The sequence below is a fragment of the Pinus tabuliformis genome, chromosome 3_2 (genome assembly GCF_031772625.1).
Source record: "Pinus tabuliformis cultivar Carrire ecotype Pingquan chromosome 3_2, CPIR1, whole genome shotgun sequence".
In the NCBI taxonomy this organism is placed as follows: domain Eukaryota; kingdom Viridiplantae; phylum Streptophyta; class Pinopsida; order Pinales; family Pinaceae; genus Pinus; species Pinus tabuliformis.
The window spans coordinates 168,867,611-168,895,452 of record NC_142302.1 but is presented as its reverse complement, the minus strand read 5'-3'; the positions used below and the strand labels follow the sequence as shown (position 1 = coordinate 168,895,452).

The following is a 27,842-nucleotide window of genomic DNA, read 5'->3' as shown; positions in this document are numbered from 1 at the left end:
CTTGTTATGTACTCATTACCCCTCGCTACAATAGATCACTTGTTCGAATTTTCTCAACAAACCCCGCTCCAAAAAATCGAACTAATTGATCAAGTCTTGGCGTCTCTCCAACTGACCCTCAAGTCTCCTCTTATACTTTTCCTGTTGAGTCTCCAACAGCTAAGATTAAGTCTCTAATCAACGACTAAGATTAGATTTGGCTTGATCCATGTCATTTAGAACATTTTCACCCAGTTTTATATTAATACCCATTGATATTTTAATTTTCCTAAGTTTAGACTTAGGAACCCCATTAAAAATATTTATTATTTTAATATCTCTCTAACCGGGTGGAATTTCCCCAAACCATTTCTGGGTCTTGGAGATCTCATGTGCTTTAGCCCCTCCACCAATTTTCATGGCTAGAGCGCATCCGATGCTACCACAAATCAACATATCTGCCATGTTGCTATATTCTAGAAGATATTTCTACTTATGCATTTCTGTTCTTATCATAAATGCTACATCTACATGAGTATCTAGAACTCTATGTACATCATGCTGCTAGATTCTAGAGGATGTTTCTAGCTATGCAATTTTAATTTATTCCTACATGCTCCTATTCTACTCAAAACTTTGAAAGAAGTCTAGAAGTAAAGAGTTTGACATAGTCATAGTATAGATCCAAAGGATCTTCTTTCTTTTGCTTCTTTCCTTCTTCTTTCATCTCTTGACTCAAGTGAGCTTCTTCCCTCTTTCTTTTGTTGTTGTTGTCCTTCTTAAGCTTAGGGAAATTCCTTTTGTAATGTCCATATTTTTGGCATCCAAAACATTGGATCTTGGACATGTCTTTGTTGTTTGTTCTTCGTGGACCAAACTTGCCAAATTTACCCTTTCTTTTGGCCATGGTAGCAAATGCTTGCTCCTTTGATCCCACATCTTCTTTTGCCTTAAGTCTGGTTTCCTCTGTTCTGCATAAACGCCACATTTCACTCAGAGTGGTTGCTTCCTTCTTGGCATATATGCTAGATGTGAAGTTTCCCCACTCCTCAGGTAGAGCATTGAGTACTACAGTTGTCATCTCTCTGTCAAACATGACTTCCCCAAGCTCTTGAAGTTGATCTCTCATTTCAGAGATTTTCATGAAGTAGGGAGCTATTCCTTCCTTTGTTATCTTCATCTTGTATAATTCATTCCTTAGAGATATTACTTCTCTAGTTGTAGATACCAAGAATAGCTCTACTAGCTTATCATAGATTTCTTTCGATGTCTCAAACTTAGAGACATAGGGAATGAGGGAGGCTTTGATTGATTCTATCAGAGTCCTTTGAGCTCTTGTCTCGTCCTTATTGTACTTGGCTAAGGCTTGAGTCTGTTCCTTAGCAGGGATAGTGATATTCTCTTTGACATGCTCTAGGAGTTCATTCTCCTTGAGTAGTAGATCAGTCCTCTTCTTCCATGCAAGAAAGTTATTGGTACCTACCAATTTATTGCTTTCCTTGCAAAAAGACAATGATGTATATTTAGAAGGGGACATGTACTTACTTAATAGATTTGGAGATGTAATGGATTTTCTTCCTCCTTGAAGGCTTGATGGCTTGTCTTCCTAGGATCTTGATGTTCTTCAAGTTGCCTTCTCCAAGTGGACTTGCTTGGTGATGATGTTTTCTTGAAGACTTGTAGCTTGATGTAGGTCCTGCTTCAATCTGCTCTTCTTTGTAGGTGCCTTTATATAAGGCTCTTTTTCTAGCTTGGTAGACCTCCTTGATGAATGATGGATTGTAGGCCCTTCTTGTCCTCAAGTGATTTAAGACTTCCAGGCTTAATGCTTCAACTTTGTATATGCTTCCCCTTGATGAGTGTTCTTGAGTTTCCCTATCCTTGATGTGTCACCTACGCTCTAATACCATGTTGAAGAATCTAGGGCATAGTAGTGTAGTGTGATTCTTCGTTACTTGATAACAATTTGTGGAGTCTTTTTACTTATCTTGTTAGCTTATGCTTCTTCTTCTTATTAGTGCATATGTGTGTGCTTCATCAAACTGCTACTAAAACATAAAAACAAGAACAAAAGATGTTGGCTATCTACTAGGGCCAAAACCTCTCTTGTCTTGAGAGGAAAACCCTTTGATGAATTTCTCTTATTGAAGCTTCTATTGATCAATGCCAAACCCTAGACCCCTGACAAGGAGATCCTCGAAGCACAAGTCAAGTCTTCACTCCTTTCTGCACCATATACTCCAACACTTCCTCCAGCACTTCGTCCTCCTTCCTCTGGCACTTCGTTCTTCTTTCAACTTGTTAGTAACCTTGTTGCTCTTGCTCTAGAGAAGATACTATTGATGAGACCCTTCTTCTTATGATGGTTCCTTTCTTCTATCCACAAATCAACTAACTTGGATGACTATAATGTAGGGTTGTTATGACTGCATAAAGGGATCTGATTCTCGCACGTGTGACTGTTTTCTACCCTAGAAAATAGTCCCTTCAACTTCGGTCTTGTCCCTTCTTCCTTCGTTTGTGAGGGCTTCTCCTTCGCTCTTAGAGGGAGGCCTTGTAGACCTCAACTTTTAACCCAAACAGTGATAAGGATTGAACTAAAGTATTACTATTGTTGTAGCCGCAAATAGACCTTCTTCCTTCGCACGTACAGCCTTCCAATCTTCGATTTTGTCTTCCCTTCCTCGCTACACTAGAGGCTCCCTTACCTTCTTTCTCGGCTTGTCTTCTTCGCTTATTTCAGAGCTTGCATTGTCCTCTTTATGAGGGAGTGGACAACCTCTATATATAGAGGATTGTCCCTCCTCTAGGCCGACATGTAGGCCGACTAGTTGACTGTTTTGCAAGCCGACTGGAAGAGTAGATTTCAGATAGTTTCATGGTGGTGCAACATGCTTGAAAGAGCTTCTTGATGGTGCCATGATGATGCCTTAGCTTAGGAGGAGACTTGACTTTGCTTGGAGGTATTCTCTTGACTTTAATACATATTTATACAAGGTGTAACATGCCTTTAAGGTCTTCAACCTTTTCCTTTTGACTATTTGACTTTCCTATAGCACTTTAAATAGTGCTAGACCTATTTCAATGAGCAAGAAACTCATTGACATATATTATAAAAATAATATTTATTTTTTTGAATAAATACAAATATCAAAAGTACATTTATGAAGACCGAACCTAGTTACATTTCCTTCAACAAATGCGAGGGACAAGACGGCAAGGAGAAATACCTAGCGAAGGAAGGAAGGACAAAAAGAGACATAATTTTGTTTTCATGTGCAAAAACTATGGTTTTTGGGCAAATTGCAGGGTCGAGGATTGCAGGTCTGAAGTGGACGTTGAGACCTATTTGGAGCAAATTTTGAAAAGGTTCGATGTTTGTTAACTTTGAAGATTTCATCTTGCTTGAAGAAGATCTTGTTCAAGGGTTGAATTGGTGCTTAGGCCGAATTTTGGCTTTGGCCTTTGGGTCTTGTGTGAAAATTCCTTTGAAATGTAGCAACTGGAATTAATTCTCCTAACTGATTAACAAAGTATTAATTTTCAGATTAATACTGAATTAATCACACTACAATTTCTTCACCAAACAAAATACTACAAAAGCAAAAAAGGAACTACAAAATACTAACACACACACAAAATTAACACAGTTGTTCTTGGACAAAAGACCCCAGAAAAACCCAATGTGGGAAAATCGGTGCAGCAATTAAGGGTTTATTTTATTATGCAGAAGTGAAATTTTGAGTACAATCTTTGGAAGCCCATTTGGCTATCCAGATTCCAAACAACAAGATCTGACAGAAAATATTTGGAGAGAAGGTTCCCTCCCTGCACAAGCAAACCCTGGCCTCTGAAAATTGATCGTCCAACCTCTGCACAAGCCCTTGCGGCTTCTGATCGATCCACGCGGTTGTGCTAGGAAAACCTGCCCTTACGATTATACTGGGAAAACCCAAGCGACCATAACTGCGACCCGTTAGGAAATTTTGCACGACCCTTGCAGTTGATCTTGATTAGTTGCGTTGTGGAATACTTCAGACACTCGCTTCTACCTCTTCGAAATATGGAAATCCTCCTCCAAATCACTGTCATTGCCCCTCTGACACTTTGCTACTCGATCTTTGACTTGATCACTCCTGCTGAATCCCCTGCACTGGAGAATCAATCGATCTAAATCATTGAGTATCTGCAACTGGTCTCACAATCTCAAGTGCTTCTCACCTTAAAGTGTTCTCCAAAAGTGTATTCTCCATATACCCATCAACTTCTTATAATCTCCAGTTTAGACTTCAACGGCCATGATTAAAACTTAGTCAATGGTTGAGATTATCTCTAAGTCGATCCATGTGAGTTTCTAGATATTCACACCTTTCTCAATTAATTTCTATTAATTAACCCATTTTCTTAACTTAGACTTAGGAAATTTTAATTATGGTCAATTAATTTAATTGAGCCATCTCTAAGTGGAATTTCCAAAAATGATTTATGGGTTTTGGAGAACTCGTGCCTTTTAGCCGCTCCACAAAGTCTCGAGACTAGAACACCATCCGATGCTACAAAATCTAACATCTTGGAAGTCTCTTTTTTAATTGATTCTATAAGAAGAGAAGTATTATTTCTGGCAATGTTGCACGACTCGTACTCGTATAAGACTTGTCTAGCTATTGACTCGGCGACCCCTTTAAGACTTGGGAATGACAAGTATAATACTCGGAAAATACAAAAAAGAACTTTAAAAAATATGATCTCCAAAAAAAAAAGGATTTAAAAAATATGATTTTTGAGTGGGTCCACAGGTCTTATGCGGGTCACATGCAGGTCTTCAGGGGTTCAATACAAGCAGACGGGTCCTATGTGGGTTTGGACGAGTAAGGGTAGAGACCGCAGGTCTTATGCGAGTGACCCGTCTCACTGTAGAACCCGTCAAGACCCGCGGGTACCCACTAGTCTTATAAAAGTTGTGTTACATTGATTTTTGGATTTTCCCCTTGGAGGGGTTTTGCCCTAGCTTGGAGCCTATATCTTGTGTACATTGTCTCTTTGTGATCTTCATTGTTTTGGTAATTGCTTGATGAACAAGGAAAAAAAGTAATAAAAGGCCAACTAACATCACAAGTAATTATCGAGTAAGGAAAATCAACAATAATATACAAGAACCTTGATTTTCCAACACTGCATATGTTCAATGTCTAGCATGCAAGAGATGTCTTGCTTGAGAGGAGTAAGTGATTATTATGACTTCTTTAAAGCAGATTAATTATTTAATTAATTAGTGTTGACAATTTAGCCGAGTTTATAAGGACAAATAATTAAATTATTTATTTGACTTAAATCTAATCTCTATCATTCATCTCAAGTGAGACTTAGGATCTAATCCTAGTCATTGATCACTTAGGAGATTAGGGTTAGGGATTTCCCTCTATGAAATTATAAAATAAGCCCAAGGGACAGGTTAAAGAAACATTGTGATTGAGAGAGTGATTTTCTCAAAGACCGAGAGACTCAATGGCTGAAGAGAAGGGAAAAGTGTGCAACAAAGAATTTTTGGTAGTGAAATTCTGAGACATCAAGCTTGTAAAGAAGGAGGTTAAGTTTTTGGAGAGAGAGGCAGAGTCTTTGGAGAAGGCCAAAATAGTAAAGAGAAGCTGAGGTTTTCAAGCAAGGTTTGCACAGAGGAGGGACGCCAAGTTTCCCAATGTGCACCGGGTCATGTAGGTGGAAGAGGAGGAGGTTGAATTTTGTAGGTGGATTTGAGACTTTCAAGGCCGATTTTTCCAATGAGGCCGAATTTCCAGATGGCCAAATTTCTCTAGAGACTGAAATTCTAGTGGGATGAATTCTAGATTCCAATTGTGCTGTATTTTCTGTGTATGCTCTGTCGGTCAATGCCCTCATTTTCCAGATTTAATAAAGTGAAGGAAAATTTGTTTGGACAGAATTTTCCGTTCTTCCTGTGGTTGATTTTCCTATTTTTTTTCCGCAGCAATTTATTTCGAAGTTAAAAATACCAGTGTATTTAAATTCCGGCAGTTTTTGGAATTTTATTGAACAAAAATATTTTCTGGGTATAAATTAGTTGGTGAGGAAAAACAAATCAGACCTTGGTATTTAAAGTTAACAAAGGCTGCTGCGTTGATCTAATGTTGCAGTATTTTGTAGTGTTTATCTACTTGAACTTGTGAAAGTTCTAAAGTGACAAATCAGTGACCTCATTGAAGTGAGCTGGAGATTTCAGATTGGGCATATTTTCAAAATTTCTATAAAAGAAAATGAAACAGACCATATGCTCTTACACCATGCAAGTAATATACACACACCTGGAAAGTTTACTGTCACACCATTTTCATCCTCCTCACTCATCCCAGTAATGATGCCTTCCCACCACCTAACATCCAATCAAAAAATCAGGAAGCAGCTGTCGAAGGATCAAATAACAGCAAATAGATGTATAGCAAATAAAGTTAAAACATGTATATTTAACGAGGGGCTGTATCACAACACAACCAAAGAGAGTTTATGTACATGAAAGGGTACAGGATGTGGACTTGAGAAGGTACTATAACAATCAACTGCAAAGTGACGTTAAGTAAAATGTATGACTGAAAGGGTTAAGATCACGTGCTAACATATTAAAAATCATAAAAACACAACAATATAATTTCAATTCAATGTCTGATTCAGTTCAAAGTGAAAATAATATTAACAAGATCTTCCACAACATGGCACAGCCAGATTCACTAAATGATATAATTTCAATTCAATGTTTGATTCAGTTCAAAGTGAAAATAATGTTAATAAAATCTTCCACAACATGGTACACCAGAATTGACTAAATGCAAATCTCTTTATCAAACAATAGGCAGCAACTAAACCATAAGTACAGTTGAATACATTTCCCATGACAAGTAAATCCCATTGAGTATTATTTTGAAGACATGCGACATAGAAACTTTGTTTCAAATAACAATATTGATAAGATGTCCCACAACAAAGCACAGCCAGACTGACTAAATGTTGTTGAATGGAGTTAGAGAGGATGGGCTGCCTAGTCTGTGATGCCTAGACTAGCAGAGGGACCCACAGACTTCCACTTTTGCAGATTTCATTTATTTCCTATCAATTGACTTAGAAAAAAATTTAATTTTCCTAAGTCAAATTATAAAGAGATCTCAGCCTTATAATTAAAGTAAATCTCAGCCATTGAGTGTGCTAGGTGGAGCCCAGGTCGAATTATAAAGAGGAGACAAAGCAGCTAGTGGAAAGATCAATTTAGTGCATCAGAAGTGTGTGTTCTTCTCAATATTTTCAGTGAGCGTGTTCAGCAATTAGTGCACTCAGACCAGCACAAAGAGAGCAAGGAAAAGTGGCCTTTCAGCCCTCAGATTTTCCAGCAGGCCGCCACCTTCAGCCAGACCAAGTTTCTCAGAACAGACGGGTCGTACAAGGGCGGTACGGATTCCATACAACACACAGGCAAAAGAGGGCCACGTGCAGGGAAAGAGGGCCGCGCGCAGATGAAGAAGGCTGAGAGGCCAAGGCACAGTCCCCTTGGGCGTTGGATGAATTTTAGGAGTTCTTGAGGCAAAGGGAAGTTTTCCCTCTTGTTTGTAATTTTTCTGAAGATTGAGAATTTGCTGAAGCAGAAATAAACTACACACACTTAGCAGGTTTTCCCTAGTTGGGGTTTCCCGGGTAATATCTGGTGTTATGTGTCTTGATGTGCTTGCATCTTCACATTTTATTTTCTGCTGTAAATGTTTAGTTAGAATACTCAGTATATTTGGTGAATGCATCTGAAGGTTTCAATTTCAGTTTCTCTCATTGCTGAAAAATCATTAAATTAGTTGTTGGGTATCCAAATATAACATGATATTAGAGCTCAGCCTCTGATTGAAGACCAGAAGCAGTGTTTACTTCCTTGGGAGCAGGGTAAAAGGAGCACATGTGCAGTTTACTAGTCAGACCAGCATTAGGGTTCATGAAACAGCTCAGTGCTAGGGTTTTTCTAAGCAGTTCAAATTGGAGCATGGCATATCTCAGGGTGAGGTTTGAGTACCGCCTAGATGGGTCCTCAAATTTGCGTTCTTGGAGGAAGAGGATTGGTGTAGTACTGGAGGAGCAACTCGTTTGGGAGTTCGTGGACAGTCCACCAGCCCAAACAATTGACCCTCAGCAGATGTTCAGCACAACAAGAAAAATGTGAAAGACAGAAGAATCATCCTTGAGGGAGTCAAGGACCACATCATACCTCACCTGTCCAAGAAAAAGATCACTCAGGCCATGTAGGCAGCCATCATAGCGTTGTACTGGGGTTCGAGTGAGGCCAGGAAACTGGTACTCAAGGACAAACTCATAAACATTAGGGTGGCAAAGTTTGAGTTCATGGTCTCATACCTTACCAAGTCCACTCAAGTGAGGGACAAGCTACTGGAATTGGGGAGACAGTCTAGAACAGAGGCCTTGTAAGCTTTGCAATGTGCATTGTTGGGTTTTTTCAAGTCATGGGAAAACTTCACTGACATAGTGAGTGGCAAAGAAAACCTTCTAGATTGGGAGTGGCTATGGGGTGATTGTGTCCAAAAGGAGATCCGGAAGCAGGCCAAAGTGGGTCTCACGTAGAGACATATGAAGAGGAGAACTTTGCCCTAGTTGGCAAAAGGCAAGGCCAAGAGCATGAAAGGCACAGGAGGGGCCAAGTCCAGAACTAGAGGTGAGAAAAATAAGAAGGATCTCAGCTGGATAAAGTGCTTCTCATGCCATCAGTTTGGGCACTACTCCACAAAGTGTCCAAACAAGAAGAAGGGGTCCAAGAAGGACCATGTAGTAGCATCAGCAGAGGTGGACATGTTCCCTTCTCATTTGAGAGGGAGTTCTTACTCATAGCTTGCATGGTAAGCTCAGTGGCTAGCAGCATGTGGTATATTCAATATTGACAGTGGAGCTCCCTGTCATATGACCGCGAACAAGGAGTATTTCAGCTGGTTGACCAAGAAGGACATGCAGCTCCATATCGGGCTTGGAGATGATGGCAAGTACCTAACCAAGGGCATGGGTATTGTCAAGTTTGAGAGGGAGTCTGGAAACCCTCTCTACCTCAGAGATGTCCTCTATGTCCCAAGGTCGAAGAAAAACTTTGTTTCTATCTTAGCCCTAGAGGACAAGGGTTACAAGGTTATCTTCAGCAAAGGAAAGGCCTTCAACAAGCCTTCTAACGCCCGAGTAGCCAAGTAGATTAGAGTTTGGCTGAAGAACCTCTACAGGCTTCAATTTGAGGTGGTCACAGCCTTGAACAACAGAGGAGGCAATGAGTAGGGTCGTGACCTTGGGGAGCTTTGTCATAGGTGTATGGGTCACTTACCCCATGGACCATTGAAGATTCTCGAGGAGATAGCCAAAGGACTGTCACAATGTAGTGTTTACCAGCATGACATGTACAAGGGTTGCACACTTGGCAAGTATGCCAAGGCATCCTTCCCCGGCAGAGACAACACAGACAATAGCATCTTGTAGTCAATTAATTCGGATGTCTATGGCCCATTTTCCTTTCCATCCCTTATGGGATACAAATACTATGTCACCTTCATTAATGAACACTCTAGATAGACTTGGGTTTTCTTCTTGAAGAAGAACGATGAAGTCTTCTCAAAGTTCGTCGAGTTCAAAGCCTTAGTAGAGAACAAAAGCCTTGGTGGAGAACTAGATCGGTAAGAACATCAACACGCTAAGGCCAGATAATGGTGGGGAGTGTGAAATTTTTTAACTATTGCAATAGCTGGAAATTATTCTTCTAACTGGTTAATTAATAAGCAGTTGTTTTGCTACGGAAAACAACAAATAAAATCACAACTGCAATTTTCACCATAAAATACATTGCGGAAAATAAACTGAAAACTCAAAAATAATATGCACACACAAAATAAAAATTTGACACAATTATTTTTTGATAAATGTCCCCGGAAAAACCCAATGCGGGAAAATTGGTGCAGCAATTAAGGGTTTTATTATTATACATCAATAAAATTTTGAATACAACTACATGCCCAAAACTAGCAATCATCTACAAGATAAACTAGCCACAAAATTAGTGAGAGAAATCCTGCCTCACCTGACATTGATCCAACTCCAAATACTAGCACAAACTGGGCTGCTAGAACCCCTTGCGTCAGCCTCTGCGCAGACCCTCTCACGCTCGACCCTCAAGTGTGTTCTTCTCCAACCCCGTCGAACTCCTCTTATAATCTCCAGTTGGATCACCAACAACCATGAATAAGTCCTAATCAACAACTGAGATCATCTCCAAGTCGATCCATGTGAGTTTCTAGAGAATTCTCACCTTTCTCAATTAATTCTCATTAATTAATCAATTTCCCTAAGTTAGAATTGGCAATTTTAATTATCAATCAATTAATTTAATTGAGCTATCTCTGGGTGGAATTTCGAGAAATTATTTATGGGTTCTCGAGATCTCATGCGTTTTAGCCTCTCCACAAAGTTTGAGACTAGAACACTATTTGATGCTACAAAAAATATCACAGAGTACATCTCCAACACCTTCAAGGACTTGCGTGCCAAGGAGGGCATAGGGAGGGAGCTCATCACACCCTATAACCCTCAGCATAATGGGATGGCTATGCACAAAAACTCTGATTGGCGTTGAAACTATACACCCTAGTTGGTTTAGAGAGTGGAATCACTCTGATTTCGCCATTGTGCTACCTGAACAAAGATGATTCGAAGAAGATAAAGGGGGTAAAGGGTGTTATCAATTGATTTTATCTTCTAACTTTGAGTTTCTCATATATCTTTGACACGTTGGGTATATCTACGGAGATGGCAAGTTTTCGAGCCATACTAGTGGGCCGAGTTATGTTGAGAAAAATGGTACCAAGGAAGTGTTTCCTATGTATTTTTCCTTGTGGCCTAGGAAGACACATTAATAAACTTTTTGTTTAGGGATATTATGAGTTTATTAATGTCTTGGAGCAAAATCACCTTTTATAAGATATGAACCATGTATTTTAATTTATTAATATCACATGGGTTATAAAGTGACTTTATGTGAAAAGTACTAAAGTGAACTTTATATTATTAAAGTGAATTTTATGTTTTAAAATTCACTTTAGGAGAGAAAAATTGTACATGGTACAAAACAATGAAAAAGGTGCCTAGGAGTGTTTTATGTGAAAAGCTTCATCTATTGCAGCAACTAGGAATTATTCTTCTAATTGTTAATTTAATTTAACAACTTATTTGCCCATAAAACAATGAATAATTCTCTACTGCAATTTTCACAAATAAACTGCGGAAAAAAATAGCGCTAGAAACTGGGAAAATTCTAGCAACCACACACTGATAATAACACCGTTATTTTTGGACAATTGTCCCCAGAAAAATCCAACTTGAGAAATCCAGTGCAGCAGCATAGGGTTTTATTATTATGCAACAATGATAAATTCTGAGTACAATAATCTGGATGCTAAAATTTGGCTATCCTACAGAGAAAACACTAGCAAAAATACTAGAGGGAAATTTACCCTCACTCTAGGCAATTCCGGCACTGGCCTACTTCTGAAAAGCAAGCTGTCCAACTGGGCCTGCACAGGCTCTGCGTCACTTTGAAGTTGCCTGCTTTGCGTGTTCCCTGAACTGATTGCTATTCAAGTCGTCCTGCCTGCTGCTGGCTGGGAAAATTCTTCTCCGACACTCTCAGACTCCTTCCCGGCCTTTGGAATTGAAGACGTCTTCCCTTCTCAGCAAAACTGTCTTCTGAGGCTTCTACACTAACACTGCGAAACCTCCCAGAGAAACTTGAGCCTCTCTACAAATGCACTCACGAGATCTGGAATTCTTCCTCCAGCCTCAATGTCCCTGCCCCTAACTCACCACTTCGATCTCTGGCTCTCCGGCAACTACTGTTGCTCTCTAGAAATTGATCTGCCAAGGAAATAAAACTTATGGTGTATCTTCTGCAAGTGCCCATCGACTTCTTCTTATAATCCTCTGTTGGGTCTCCAACGGCCAAAATTAAATTTTAATCAAAAGCTAGGATCATCTTGAAGTCGATCCGTGTGAGTTTCTAGATGATTCACACCTTGACTTAATTAATTTTGATTAATTAACCATATTCCTTAAGTTTAGACTTGGGAAATATTTGAAAATTGGTTAATAATCTAATTAAGTCATCTCTAGGTGGAATTCCCAGAAATGGTTTCTGGGTTTTGAAGATCTCATGTACTCTAACCTCTCCACCAAGTTTCATGGCTAGAACACATCCTATGCTACATAAACTAACATTTTAAGTGAGAGGAACCACATGAGGGAAGGGGTCAAGTGGGGGCTTGATCTGATGCATTGATCTCATGGGCTGAGATTTAATTTCAGCCATTAGATTTAAGAGTTAGGGTTCTCATCTCTTAGGAAAGACAAAAGGGAGGAAAAGGAGCATTATTCTGATGATTCTTCTCGTGAGGAAAGGAGGAGGGCATAGGAGGCAGCAAGGGAAGTTTGACCCAACCAAGGAAAAGAGTTGGTCAAGGAAACTTGAGGCTACTGGAGGAGAAAAGAACCTTAGAAACACTACAACAGAGAACAAGGAAAATATACCAGCAGTTCATATCTTTTGGAGGCCGAGTTCAAGCCAAGAAGAAGAGGTCAAAGTTTTAAGAGGTCGGTTCAGCCTTTGTTTTCTCACAGTTCAAGGGCCATTCCTGAGTCTAATCAGAGTATATCTCAGACTGGGCCAGCATAGATTCTCCTCCAATCATCTCTCACGAATTCTGAGATTTCTGGGTTTGCTCAGCCTGATTTTCAAGCCTGTATAGAGACATTTTCCGGCCAGTCTTCAGAGTGTGGAGCAAACTGTATTTAGGGAGGAAACTTCAAATTTTTGACGGCTTATTCTGTTGTGCAAAACCCAAGAAGTTGGGCCTGATTTGCATATTTTTCGGGCCAGTCCTGGGCTTATTCAACGAGCGTTTCAGGTCTGTATTAGAGTGTGCTTCAGCGTGGAGTATAGGGAGGAAAAACCTACTACTGCTATAGTTATTTCCAACTGTGCAGACTTGAGCCTTAGTGCAGAGGTGTTGACTATTTAGAAGTAAAACTCCTACGTTGAAGGAGCCACGAAGAGGCCGAAAATATCAGTTAGAGGAGAGGAGACTGTGAGTTGAAAATATCAGCCCAGAATTTAGTTGAAAGAAGACCTCAGAGAAGCTTCTTCAAGGGAAGAGATAAGTTAAAAATTTCTTATTAACTTTATTGTTGTGAGAAATTTCTAAACAAAGCAAATAAAATCCTCCTTGAACACTGGTTTTCCCCTTGTGGGTTTTTCCAGGGTCAGTTGACGGAAAAATAACTGTGTTCACTGTGTAAAATTTATGGCGTGTGCTTGCTCATTTATTTCCTATGTCAACTGAAAAGTGAAATCGTAGAGGTAGTCTTAATGTTCCAAATAAATTTGCATTTGTAAGCGTTATATCAGATTTCTAGTTGGGGTTCTGGGAACAAAACTGATGCCAAATAACTGAGTCTGAAATTGAGTGGGAAGGCATGTTGGAGAAAATGTAACTACGTTCGGTCTTCATGACACTGTATTATGATTTTTGTAAAATAAGAAAATCAATTTATTATACCTTGCTGCATGGGTTTCATGAGCAAGAGGTTTATAGATGGCTCCCATTGAAAGCCTTAGGATTTATATTTAAGGTCAAAGAGTCAAAGTCATGAATAAGGAGCTCTTCTTGAGCCTATGTAAATGTATACAAGTCTAGATCAGCCCTCCAAGACAAGCACAATCCTCCTGAAGACATCAGACAGCAAAACAATAAGGAGAACAGTCATGTCGGCCTCAAAACATATATATAACTGTCATGTCGGCTCAATAAATAGACACAACATTTCACACTATAATGTCAGCTTATTTATGGAGACATGACAACTATAAATACTCCGCTGGGGTCACCACAGGAAACACAGAAATCTCGGACAAGACTCTGCAATCTTGGATGGGTACAGGAGGAGCAGGAATCTCGGATATCTCTGAAACTTCAGGATAATTACAGTCACACAGAAGAGTACAGTAGTCCTATATCTCTCGGATGAGTAACTCAGAAGTAAAGCCTCTCAATGATCACAGTCTTGACATAACGAACAGTCTCATGAAGATCTCGGTATAGGAAGAAAAGCACAGTAATGATTTCAGTATATATGATGTTATCCAACAGAGAACACTCTGTCTCGGCATATCTCCAGATATAATCAAGAGTTCAAATATAGTCTCGGTATAGCACACACTGTCTTGACATACTTCAAGGTACAGTCACAAGCATAGATATGATCTCGATCTTGAAGGAGACATAGTCTCAAGGAGAAGATCTCAGTGAAGAAAGCAGCAATGGTGCAGACCTCGGTGAAGGTGCAGCAATGGTGTTGCAGCAGTAATGAAGACCTCGATGGGGAAGTAGTGATGGCCTCAATAGAGCAGCAATAATGATGATCTCAGCAATGACAAAGAAGAGAATTGGTGTCTTGATCTTGGAGTGGCATAATAGGTCAAAGGTCATGGTCTTGGTGTTCGTCAATTGGAATCTCTACAAGAAGAATTTTGTGCGGGTTTTGTTTTGGCCCTGGCAGAAAGCCAATATCATGTGTTCTTGTCTCTTTGTTTTGGTAGCTATTTGATGATCTAAGAAGACACACACTAATAATAACAAGTAAAGATTGTGCTAAGAAGTAAAGTTAAATAACTCTCGAATAGTTATCATGCAAGAAGAATCATATTAACTCTAATTGCCCTAGATTCCTCAACATGGTATCAGAGCTAAGGTGCTAAAAGGAAGGGCAGCAAAAGAGACATACAAGGATCAGTCTTCAAGAAGGGCATCAAAACAAGTTTAAAAGTTTTGTCAAGATTAAAGGATCAAGTCTACAACAAGCAATCTACAACAGCAAGGGAACTCCACATCAAAAACTTGTGTCTCCACATCACCATCATCAAAAGACCAACAAGACTCTCATCAAGATATCTACAAAGCTATGAAACTCAAAGGACCTCAAGGCTCAAAATGAAGATCTCATCATCTTGGAAACAATTGAAGCAGTCCTAACCCACACTACAAAAGAAAGCAGAGCATACTGAAGAAGGCATTGTCATCTTCAAAGTTATAATCAAGCAAGGATCATCTCCTTATCCGAGAAGAAGATCATCCAAGGAAGCAGCAAATCATCCCTATCAAAAGGAGCAACCTTTTTCTATTAAGAAAAGGCTTTCTCATTCGAACGAAGATCATTCAAGAAGAAGCCCTCATATATCTTCTTCAACCATCATCAAAGCAATCAAGGTGAAGATTTCATCTTCACATGACAAGTAAGTATCTTTTAAATTTATAAATTTGGTTAAATGATTTCATAAATTGCAAGGACATCTATAGGTTGATGGGTCATCAAGATTCCTTGCATGGAGAAGAGGGATAGTGATAGTCCTCTAAATAGCTTAAGTCATTAAACATATAAAAAGGTCTCCTTTGAATTTATGAAAAGGGATACTTATGAAAAGATCCCCTCATATAGCAACATTGGAGACATCAAAGTGATGTAGATGATAAACTCATTCTCTTAAGGTGCGATGAAGAAGGTCACATGATATCTGATCTACATGAAAGTAAAGGGTATCAAAGGATATAGAATATCTTCCATCTACAAGACCTAGAAAGGAAGATAACCATAATGCACTAATAGATAATCAAGGTAACAAATATCCATGGGATAAGAAGGTTACCTCATTTGACAACTTATGGTCTCTATGCTAAATAGAGAGACAAATTGATGGCAAAAGTATTGAAGGGTAAAGGACTAAATCATGTGCAGAAAGGAAAGGGAAGTTTGGTCCTCAAACAAGGCAGAATAAGTATAGCTAAAATTATGGAAGCTCATATCACTGGATAGATGGAGGAAGCTGAAGAAAAGGGCCAAGGAAAGAGGGAGTAACAGATCTCTACTATGATTGGGATAGTATCCCTCACAAAAGTGTCCTAGCATAAACTTTTGTTATAAGATATGACAATGATAATATGATGCATCGAGGCATCATGGAAGCATTAGAAACAAGAGCTCGTGACATCACCATGGGAATCATAAAGGGCAAAATCCATGACAGAAAAACTTAAAGGATATAGCTCTTGGGAACATCATTGGACATTGAAGAAAGGGAAGAAGTCATCCAGGACAAAAAGGAAACATCGGCCAGATGAGGATATACATGATCCTCAAGATTCTCTGATGGCCTCATTGGAGGCTTCACTAATCTAGAGAGGAAGCAAGTGTTTCATCAAGAACTCCAACTTATGGAATGCATGGATGATGTTATGGTGACATAAGATGAAAAGCAAATCAAGAGGTTGAAGACACTTCAATCAAGGACGCTGCTGGAAGAAGCCTAGATGACCTAAAGATAAAATAAGGTATGTATGCTTGTGTTTAATATTATAATGTCATGTCACATGGTTTCAGGTAACATGGATCATTACTTCTATCTTGAGAAGGATGATCAAGAGAAAAATGATCTCCTCCTCTGAAAGGATGTACGAAGGCATAAGACACACTAGATGAAATCAACATAATATGTCCTCATATGAAGTATGAGGTGGTTGATCACAACTAAGAAACTCTGATTAAAAGCACCTAGGAATGGAATGTGTGGAGAAGGAAGAGATCATGAGATATGCAACCCTAATGAAGGTAATCAACATCCAAAAGACTAAAGAGACTTAACTAGGAAATCTCCCAAAAAGATATGAAGACTCTAATGGAAAAGATGAAGACGCTTGACAATGGATATCTTCGGTAGATGTGTCAACATGAATGCAGGATGTTGATAACTACAAGAAGATGTCATGATGAAGAGCCATCTCATAAGGTATGACTTGATTTAATATGTTTTGATTTCTTGAAAAATATCTGGATAAGTTCATGCAGGGCTACTCAAACAAGAGTTGTAAATACAACTATAGCTAGCATTCATGTGGTGGATAGAAGAAGCATGATGAAGAAGTAGCCATATGAAAAAGGTTCCAGATATGAAGAAGGCCACTTTCCATGAAGAAAAGAATGACATGATGAACGAAGGAGGAAAGTGATCGATGGTTGTGGCCCTAGAAGGAAGAAGCTCAACTGAATTTCATGACATCAAGAAGAGAAGTTGATCAAGAAGTTGAAGGACCCACGAACAAGAAGTTGTTGATGTATAGAATAGTCCCTAGCTAAGAGGGAGCTCTGACAAGTTCTGGATTAAAAGAGAGCTTGGGCAAATTTCTGATCAGAGGAAACTTGGGCATATCTTCCCCAGTTGAGAGGGATAGATAGACACAACATTCTTGTCTTCACTTTGGAAGAAAGAATGGAGGATTGGGTAATCATCTGGCATCTGATGCTCTTTGAGGATGTGTAGGGCATCCAAAACAAGAGTAGGCAAGAGGATCGATATTCTTTGAGGGTCGGGAACCCAAGATAAGAATAGTCCTAGAAGGTCATACTCAGTGAACACCCAGGTGGGTATGTACCTTAAGAGACAATGATGAAGGTGTCTATAGTCATTGGTCTCGCCAACATTAAGCTCTAATCTAATGAGAGAAAGAGTTGTCAGTCAAGGCCTTGTTGTGGAAACAATGTTGGTTACTATGATGTTATATAGATGGGTTACCAATCCGATTCTTCTTATGAGAAATTCTTCAGATTGAAAATGAACAAGTACCATCATGAATACCTCCCTAGTTAAGAGGGAGTGTTGGAGAAAGTGTAACTAGGTTTGGTCTTCATGACACTGTATTATGATTTTTGTAAAATAAGAAAATCAATTTATTATACCTTGTTGCATGGGTTTCATGAGCAAGAGGTTTATAGATGGCTCCCATTGAGACCTTCGGATTTATATTTAAGGTCAAAGAGTCAAAGTCATGAATAAGGAGCTCTTCTTGAGCCTATGTAAATGTATACAAGACTAGATCAGCCCTCCAAGACAAGCACAATCCTCCTAAAGACATCAGACAACAAAACAATAAGGAGAATAGTCATGTAGACCTCAAAACATATATATAATTGTCATGTCAGCTCAATAAATAGACACAACATTTCACATTGTAATGACAGCTTATTTATGGAGACATGACGACTATAAATACCCCGATGGGGTCACCACAAGAAACACAGAAATCTTGGACAAGTCTCTGCAATCTCGAATGGGTACATGGGGAGCAGGAATCTCAGATATCTTTGAAGCTTCGGGATAATTACAGTCGCACAGAACTCGGATTCATTTGATAAATTTCTGAGGAAATCAGTGTGGCTCAGGACTTCGGTCAAGTGCAGTGGTTCAGTACTTCGATGAGTACAGTAGTCCTGTATCTCTCGGATGGGTAACTCAAAAGTAAAGCCTCTCAATGATCACAGTCTTGACATAACGAACAGTCTCATGAAGATCTCGGTATAGGAAGAAAAGCAAAATAATGATTTCATTATATATGATGTTATCCAACAGAGAACACTCTGTCTCGACATAACTCCAGATACAATCAAGACTTCAATTACGGTCTCGATATAGCACACGCTATCTTGACATACTTCAAGGTACAGTCACAAGCATAGCTATGAACTCGATCTTGGAGGAGACATATAGTCTCAAGGAGAAGATCTCAATGAAGAAAGCAGCAATGGTGTAGACCTCGGTGAACGTGCAGCAATGGTGTTGCGGCAGTAATGAAGACCTCAGTGGGGAAGTAGTGATGGCCTCAATAGAGCAACAATAATGATGATCTCAGCAGTAACAAAGAAGAGAATTGGTGTCTTGATCTTGGAGAATTGGTGTCTTGGTCTTCGTCAATTGGAATCTCTATAAGAAGAATTTTGTGCGGGTTTTCCTCTCCAAGAGGAGGTTTTGGCCCTGGTAGAAAGCCAACATTGTGTGTTCTTGTCTCTTTGTTTTGGTAGCTATTTGATGATCTGAGATGACACACTCTAATAATAATAACAAGTAAAGATTGTGCTAAGAAGTAAAGTTAAATAGCTCTCAAATAGTTATCATGCAAGAAGAATCATATTAACTCTAATTGCCCTAGATTCTTCAACATGCCAGAGTACATAATTTTCCTACATGGTATCTGTTGAAATTTCTAAGTCTAACACGTCAGAAATTCTTCCTGCATTATTTGGTTTATTTCACCTACTTGTTTATTCCTTAACAAGTTATTTAACCATATAAATAGTGAAAATAAACACAAATGCAGTCTCAACTCATCTACAGATCATCAACTAAAATAACAGACAAACACACAAGGGACACCGTTATTTTTGGACAATTGTCCCCGGAAAAACCCAACTTGGGAATATCAGTGCAGAACTTCTGAAGGTTTTATTATTAAGCAGCTTTCTTGAGTACAACTAGGGTGCCAAACTGGCTCACTCATTTCTATCTGGCAGTAATATCTCTCTTCGAAAGCATATATTCAGCAATTCTGCTCCACGAAAATCCTTCCAACGCTTCTCTGAGGCTCTGCGTCAGTCTTGCTGGCCTCTGCATAGCTCTGGAACCCCCTGCGTCAACCCTCTGTTGCTCTGTGTCAGCTCTCTAGCCTTCAGCATCACCCACGCAAGCCTTGCTAGCCTCTGCACAGTCTCTTTGGCCCTCTACGTCGCTCCTACTAACTCTGTGTAGCCTCCTCAATCACTGCGCTAGCCCTCTGGCACTATCGCTGTCTCTCTACTATGCACTCACTGCCCCTCGCTACAACTCAAATCACTTGTTCGAATTTTCTCAGCAAACCCCGCTCTAGAAAATCGAACTGACTGTTCAATGTTGGTGTGTCTCCAACTAACCCTCAAGCCTCCTCTTATACTTTTCTTGTTGAGTTTTCAACGGCCGAGATTAAATCTCTAAAAAACGGCTAAGATTAGATTTGGCTTGATCCATGTCATTTAGAACATTCTCACCCAATTTTATATTAATACCCATTAATATTTTAATTTTCCTAAGTTTAGACTTAGAAACTCCATTAAAAATATTAATTATTTTAATATCTCTTTAACCGGGTGGAATTTCCCCAAACCATTCCTAGGTCTTGGAGATCTCATGTGCTTTAGCCTCTCCACCAAATTTCATGGATAGAGCATATCCGATGTTACCCGAAATCAACACTCCCTCTTAGCAAGGAATGTGCTCTAGTAATGCTCCACCACCGAACATCACATTGATCATCCGGCACTGGTACCTGCGCTGATGCTTGACCTGTTGCCCAACATCCTCTGCACTGTTGCCTCTTGTATTGTTGCCCATGGCTCTGCCACTGCCACTGCTACCTCTGTACTGCAGCTCCCTCTGCATCTGTGTTGTTGCTGGTCCTTCCTCCCAACACTGCCTCTGCACTGCAGCTCACTCTCATCATGTTGCATCGTGCTGCCCATTGCACTACCACTGCTATTGTTGCACTGCAACTCAGCGACTGAGATGTAAGTAACTGATCTAACCAACTACTGACATCCTTGTCAGGCTAGAAGCCCCTGATGCTGAAGTTATGTCTGTTGGTATCCTGTGCTCCCTCTGCTGCCTTTGCATTGTTGCAACACCTTTTTGCCTCTCGAATCGTTGCAGCCTCCTCTGTACCTTTCTGCATTGCTGCAACTACCTTTGTGCCTCTTGCACTGCTGCAACCCCCACTTTGCTGCCACAGACACATGCACTCTATCACTGCCTTGTTTCTCCATCCGCATCTTGCGTCTACCGACATCAGTCATCCTGCTACTGTCACTCGGGGCTCCCGTAGCCGGATATGATCCAAGAGTTTGGGTACCTCAAGGATCCTACCCCTACATCTTTTTATAGTCCTCCTGACTACAGCTCGATGTCATCCCACCTCTTCTCTAGAAGTGCATGAACACTCATGGCGCAATTGTCATCTGTCTCGACTTCTTTCTCCGCCTTAGCCGAAGTTGCCTTGGAGTCAGAAGCCTCTCCCTTATTCTTCCTCTTCCCCTGTTGTTTCGCAGATGCCAGAGTTGCATCCTCCTCCTTCTCTTCCTTGATTCGACCTCCTTTGCTACTACTCCCTGCCTTAGTCAGCCGTCTGATCTCTTCTTGGCGAAGAGTTGCCCACATCTCTTCCCATCCTAGAAGATTCACTCTGCCCAAAATGCTTTGGACAAATGTCTCCCAATTCTCGAAGGCTGCATTTAGGGCGGTCCTCACCATGAACTCCTTATCCGGCGTGGCCCCTATGGAAGTAAGTTGGTCTTGAATCTCTTGCAACATGCTGAGGTATAGATATATCTACTCCCCCTTCTACATCTGATACGACCACAGCTGATTCTCCAGTAGCATCTTCCTCTGCACAGAACTGCCTTGATACAATGTCGTCAAGGTATCCCACATCTCCTTTGCCATGTTCTTCTCGGCAATATGTTGTACTACATGATCCTTGACCCCATCAAGGATTATGCACTTTGCCTTGGCCATTGCATCCTCATACCTTTCATTATCAACTCGGTTGACTAGGATAACCACGGTTCTCAAGGCGAAGCTCTTGATGCAATGTCTATTCAAAACAGAGAGGATCCTGGTCTTCCAAATGACAGAGTTGGAGGCCCCGTCCAACCTGTCATGATCCCTCAGTCTGTTCATTGCCATCTCCACTCTTCTCCTGGACTCCCTCTGAGTCTCAACTTCCCTCCTAGAAGTTTTCTCCTAGACTCCCTTTGGGTCTCAATTTCCCTCCTGGAAATCCTCCTGCCAACTGTCGAACTGGCCCTCTTCGATCCTCTTTGCACTTGCAACACGGATCTAGATTTCTTGGCTAGAAATCCCTCAAGACAAAGGCTCCCTCTACCTTGGTTCCGTCCTGTTAGGTATTGTTCTGCTTCGACAGCAACAATACCCACCAGCTTCCCAATCCATAATCTGCCCACAGCTCCCTAAGCCCCAGCAGCGGAAGAAACTGAGCCTCTTAGGTCTGCGCAATCTTGGCAAGGCTAAATCATTCCTTTGGCCAATTGCGTCAAGCCTACCTAACTGAGTAGGATGACGTGGCTCTTCGTGAGCCTCTTCTACCTCTGCGTTGGCTCTCTCTCTAGCTCGAAATGATGATGCAGGCCCTCTACATCACTCCTTCTCTGATGCCTTTTTCTTAGGAACAACTGTCTCTCGGGACAGTTATTTCTGCTGCAAATTTTTTGATTTCATTGGTGCCTTCAACTCTCCTGTGATCTACAATGCTCTGATACCATGTTGAAATTTCTAAGTCTAACACGTCAAAAATTCTTCTTGCATTATCTAGTTTATTTCACCTACTTGTTTATTCCTTAACAAGTTATTTAACCATATAAATACTGAAAATAAACACAAATGCAGTCTCAACTCAACTACAGATCATCAACTGAAATAACAAACAAGCACACAAGGGACACCGTTATTTTTGGACAATCGTCCCTAGAAAAACCCAATTTGGGAATACCGATGCAACAGCTCTGAGGATTTTATTATTAAGCAGCTTTCTTGAGTACAACTAGGGTGCCAAACTGGTTCACCCAACAGAGATTTCTATCTCGCAGTAATACCTCTCTTCGGAAGCAGATATTTAGCAAGTCTGCTCCATGAAAATCCTTCCAACGCTTCTCTGAGGCTCTACGTCAGTCGTCTTGGCCCCTGCATAGCTCTGGAACCCCCTGCATCAACCCTCTGCTGCTCTGCATCAGCTCTCTGGCCTTCTGCGTCACCCACGCAAGCCCTGCTAGCCTTTGTGCAGTCTCTCTGGCCCTCTACGTGGCTCCTGCTAGCTCTGCATAGCCTCCTCAATCACTACGCTAGCCCTCTGGCACTTTCTCTGCCTCTCTGCTATGCACTCACTGCCCCTCGTTGCAACTCAGATCACTTGTTCGAATTTTCTCAGCAAACCTCGCTCCAGAAAATCGAACTGACTGTTCAATCTTGGTATGTCTCCAAATGACCCTCAAGCCTCCTCTTATACATTTTTTATTGAATCCATGTCATTTAGAACATTCTCACCCAGTTTTTTTTTCACGTAGGAAAAAAGTCGTAATTTTATTCATATGAAGAAAATTACATTTTGTAGATGCTTAGAGCATATGCGTATGAGTTGTTCCTGAAAATTAGGATGCATAAGAATACAAAAACAAGAAAAGAAATATTGTGCCAGCAGGCCTATATTTTCCTGCCTTTTTTCTTCTCCACTTTTCGCCAAACTCCAGTGTTGGGAGTGGGGACAATTATAGGAAGCTGGTTTTCCTCTGTGTACATAGGTTGTTCTTTATCTCATTCCGATCCTTCGGAACTATGTGCTCGTTTGGCGCCGCTTATTTCCAGTTGTAACTCCTGCTGCCGTACCAAGTTATTTGGCTCCAAATTGGGCCCTTCGGTGCTATCTTCCTGTGTTTTTTCCTGTCTCCTTTGCATGTCTGTGGGTTCTGTCTTCAGTGCCTCCTCCTCCAGTGGTTCGGTATGCTGCCAACCCTTGGGTTTTTTCTGTTGTTTCTTGTTCCCTTTTGGCTCCTTACTAGCCAGTGGACATGCATATTGTAGGTGCCCTGTTTGCAAGCAGTCGCGGCATCTGAATGCCGTGTTCTCGTAGTCAAGTGGTTGTGTCCACAATGAATTATTAAAATTCAATGTGATGTGGTCTGGGAGTCCTTGACTTAGATCCACCTCTACACATATTCTCGCATATGTGAAGATTCCCCGGATAGCTCTGTCTTCATCTGTTTTAAGATGTTTCCCTAAGGCGTTCCCAATGGCTTTTAAAGCTTTTTGGTGCCAAAAATGCAGTGGGAGATTATGCAGTCTTACCCAAACTGGCATCGTTGAAACTACCATGGTATTGGCATCAAAATCCGGGAACCAGGGGGTGATAAAGAGACTAGCACTGCCCCAAAACCAAGGCCCCTGATTAAGGATGTTGTCTCGTTCCAATTCTGTGCTAAATCTAACTATGAAAAAACCTTAGGGCATAGATATATTTCACATTTAGATGACCATGATGTGAAAATCCATTGATGCAATGCATCCGCTTTTGGCCAATAACCATTAAATCTACATATAACAGCATTGTGGATTAAATCTGTGTATAGATCCGTTACCTCCGGCAGAGATACAGTAAGCATGGGTGATTCTGGCTTCTGTTCCACAATGTAGGGGCCTGGAAGCTCTGTTGTGGTTGCTGGTCTGTGTTGCAATGGTTCCTTTCCTTTGACTACATCGCGAAAAGAGCCTGTAGATTTTGAGTTGGCTCCCTTGCACCCGCCTCGCAGTCTCAGATTGAGGATGATGGTTGAATCTTTAACAACTCCATAGTGCTGGAGTGTGTGTTGGTCCTGCAAGCAGAGTCCTGAAAATAACAGATTTTGGTATGTTACTGGAGTTCCCAATTTGATCTGGATCTCCTTTTTTAACTCCAGAACACTCATCCCTTCCCTGATCTGTACACAACAATGTCTGCCTTCTATCGATCTGATAAAGATTTGCTTCAGATCTGATGGATCAACCTTATCCAGGCCCCGATTTACTGGCTTGATTTCCAGATCTGGCGGATCAATGGCAAATCTAGGGATTATATGTCTTCCCGCTGTATAAAAGGGCTTTCCACCTCCTGTCAACATTTTTTCAGGTACAGTCGTAGTAGATCCAGAGTGTGCTTCAGTAGATCCAGAGTGTGCTTCAGCAGATCCAAGCCATTCAACAATAATATCATAAGATCTGCTCGATTCATACCCAGTAGCTCGCAGTTGTCCCTTCTGCTGACCATTCGCCGTAAGGATCTCAGGTATCAGATCTGGGCCACCCCTCATTATTCCAATGGGCAGTAGGGGCGCAACATTCTGTTCAGCTCCTGTTCGCACAGCCTGAAACCAGATCGCTTCTTCCTTGCCTTTAAGCGCAGTTAAAAGCTTGAAATCAAGGTAGACATGTGCTTTTGTTTGCAGATCTGGTCGGTGGTGGGCTGCATCGTCCATGCCATGTCCTGTTACAATGAGTTCAAACGACGCACAGTGAGAAATACCCTGAAACAGGTAAGGAGAGCTCGCCCATGACCTGAGTGAAGATCGATCTGCCGCAGGGGACCGATCAGCCGCAGGGGGTTTGTTGTCTGGTCCGTTGCGAAGCCGAAACCTTGACCGTGTGTTCGATTCGGTTGATCCATCGAAAGATTTCCTGCAGGGACTTCCTGCTATCACAGCCCCTTTGCTGCTCTGCAGTGTGATGGCGGCGCTAAGCAGTTCAAAAACCCTAGCCATCCTGTTCCCTCCCCTCTTCTAGATTCTTGACCCAAACCTCGTTGGGGGAAGTCATTCTCACCAAGTTTTATATTAATACCCATTAATATTTTAATTTTCCTAAGTTTAGACTTAGGAACTCCATTAAAAATATTAATTATTTTAATATCTCTTTAACCGGGTGGAGTTTCCCCAAACCATTTATGGGTCTTGGAGATCTCATGCGCTTTAGCCTCTCCACCAATTTTCATGGCTAGAGCACATCCGATGCTACTCGAAATAAACAGTGTTGAAGCTTGGAAAGCTCTAGATTTGAGAAAGGAGCCTTCAGATTTGAGGAACTTCAGTGGTTAGAAGGACCAGCAAGTTACCTTCTCCTAGAACACTGAACAACAAACCTAAAACCATCTTCAGAAACCCAAAGGACTATTGGTTGAGAGGGAGCAAGGTTGTGTAGTGATGGATCTATGAGAGATCTGAAATTTTGTGTTGGTTGTGAGGGTCATGGCAACTAGTACAAGGGTGGAGGACAGATTGACAATGGCAGAGAACTTTGGCCCTTGGAAGGAGAGGATGACTCTTTTTTTTTAGGAGTTGAAGCTATGGGACATTGCAGAGAGTCATGCAACCTCCTACAGATCCTGTTCAGTTGACTGAGTTCAACAAGAAGAATGTAAAAGCGAAGAGAATCATTCTCGATGCCATCAGAGACCACCTATTTCCTCATGTGATTGGGATGAGATTTGCCTACGAGATGTGGGAGTCTCTTGTCACATTACACCAGAGTTCCAATGAGAACAAGAAAATGGTGTTGAGGCAGAAGCTAAGAAGCACCAAGATGACCAAGACTGACAATGTGACCTCATACCTCACCAGGATCTCATAGGTGAAGGATGAGTTGGTTGTCGTGGGAGAGGTTATTCCTGAGGACCAATTAGTCAGGGTTGCACTAGATGGTTTCTTAATTCTTAGAGAAGTGAGATGAATTCATACATGGCAATGTGGCCAGAGATCACTTTCCAAACTAGAGTAGGTTGTGTGATGATTTCATCCAGGAGAAGACCAAGAGGAGTGCAAAGAAGAGCAGCCAAAGTGGTGGGGCAAGTGAAGAGGAGAATGTTGCCCTTGTAACTAAGGGCAAGAAGAAGGAGTAGGGTCCACGAGTGGGGCCAAGTAGCAAAAGGAGGAAAAGAAGTCCGAGAAGGACATGAGCAAAGTGAAATGCTTTGCTTGTGGGGAGATGGTGTTAGTTTTTGTAGCATTGGTTGTGTTCTAGCCGCAAAATTTCGTGGAGAGGCTAGAATACATGTATTCTTCAAAACCCAAAAATCGTTTCTAGAAATCCCACCTAGAGAAGACTTAATTAAAATAATTAATCTTTTTTTAATGGTCCCTAAGTCTAAACTTCGAAAAATTGATTAATTAAAGGGTATTAATTAAGTCATGGTGAGAATTTTCTAGAAGAAGACATGGATCGAGTTCTAGTTAATCTTAGCCATCGATTATGTTTTAATCTTGGTTGTTGATGTCTCGGCGAGAGATTATCAAAAGAAATTCAGGCCAGAAGAATCGATCTTCCAAACAACAGTTGATCAATTAGCGCGAGAGACGTTGGTCTAAGTTGTGTGACACAGCACTATGTAGGTCGACGCAAGGACTGCGCAAAGGCAGCAAAGAGCAGCTCATCTTGAGCCAAGGCTAGTGTTAGATCACCATTGGGAGTAAGATTTTTCTCACTAGACTTTCAGTCAATTATTTCTCTGCATGGATTGCTAGATTTGAGAATCCATAGTTTTGTACTCATATTTACTATTGCATAATAATAAAACCCTCCGCTGATGCACCAGTTTTCCCAAGTTGGGTTTTTCCAGGGACATTGATTCAAACATAACTGTGTACTTGTGTGTGTGTGCATCTGTTCTTCCAGCATTATTTTTTTTCCGCAATATTGTATTTGTGAGGGCTGCAGCGTATTAGTTTCAATATTTACATTAGGATGCAGTAAATAATTTGTTCAGTTTATTTAAAAAATAGAAGAAACTTAATTAGTTGTTGCAGTAGGATTCGAGGTTTTTCAAATTTTCACATGGTATCAAAGCACATATCGTAATCCGGAGAGCTCAGTAGTAGAAGGGAAGAAGGAATTTCGAATCTTTGCAAAGGTAGCAGTTCGAAACCCTCAAAGGCAGCGCAGTGCTTGGCCAGGAGGGTCGATTTTCAAGGAAAAATTATTTCTCTGAGAGAGTCAATGGAGAATAAATTTTCCAGATCAAAGATTATCAGAGGTAGAGGGAGACGCAGTATTTTTCCTTGCAAAGCAGATCTTCAGCTGGGACGTAGTTATTTTGCAGTAGTTTGCTAATGCAAAATAACATCAAGAGAAAGGAAGAGCACACACTGAGGGAATTATTTCCTTAAGGAACTTCTGGCCCAATGTTTGATTTTTCCTAGCAAAGCAGCAGTAGTTGTGAGCAGATTTGTGGTGGTTGTACCCACAGATGCAGGTCCGCTAAAGGCCTACAAGAAGGAAATGTCGAAAGCAAAGAGGTTGATTCTCGATGGGGTTCAAGATCATGTAGTGTCTCACATAGCTAGCAAAG

General features: G+C 40.8%; 1 protein-coding gene across 1 annotated transcript in view; it reads right to left on the bottom strand.

Moving 5' to 3' along the window:
• The window catches only part of LOC149180331 (uncharacterized), a 234,497-nt gene that overhangs the window by 109,292 nt on the left and 97,363 nt on the right, over window positions 1–27,842 (bottom strand). The window contains exon 10 of the mRNA XM_089413849.1: window positions 6,297–6,364. Coding sequence (XP_089269975.1) covers window positions 6,297–6,364 — 68 coding nt within the window. The remainder of the gene's footprint in view (window positions 1–6,296; window positions 6,365–27,842) is intronic.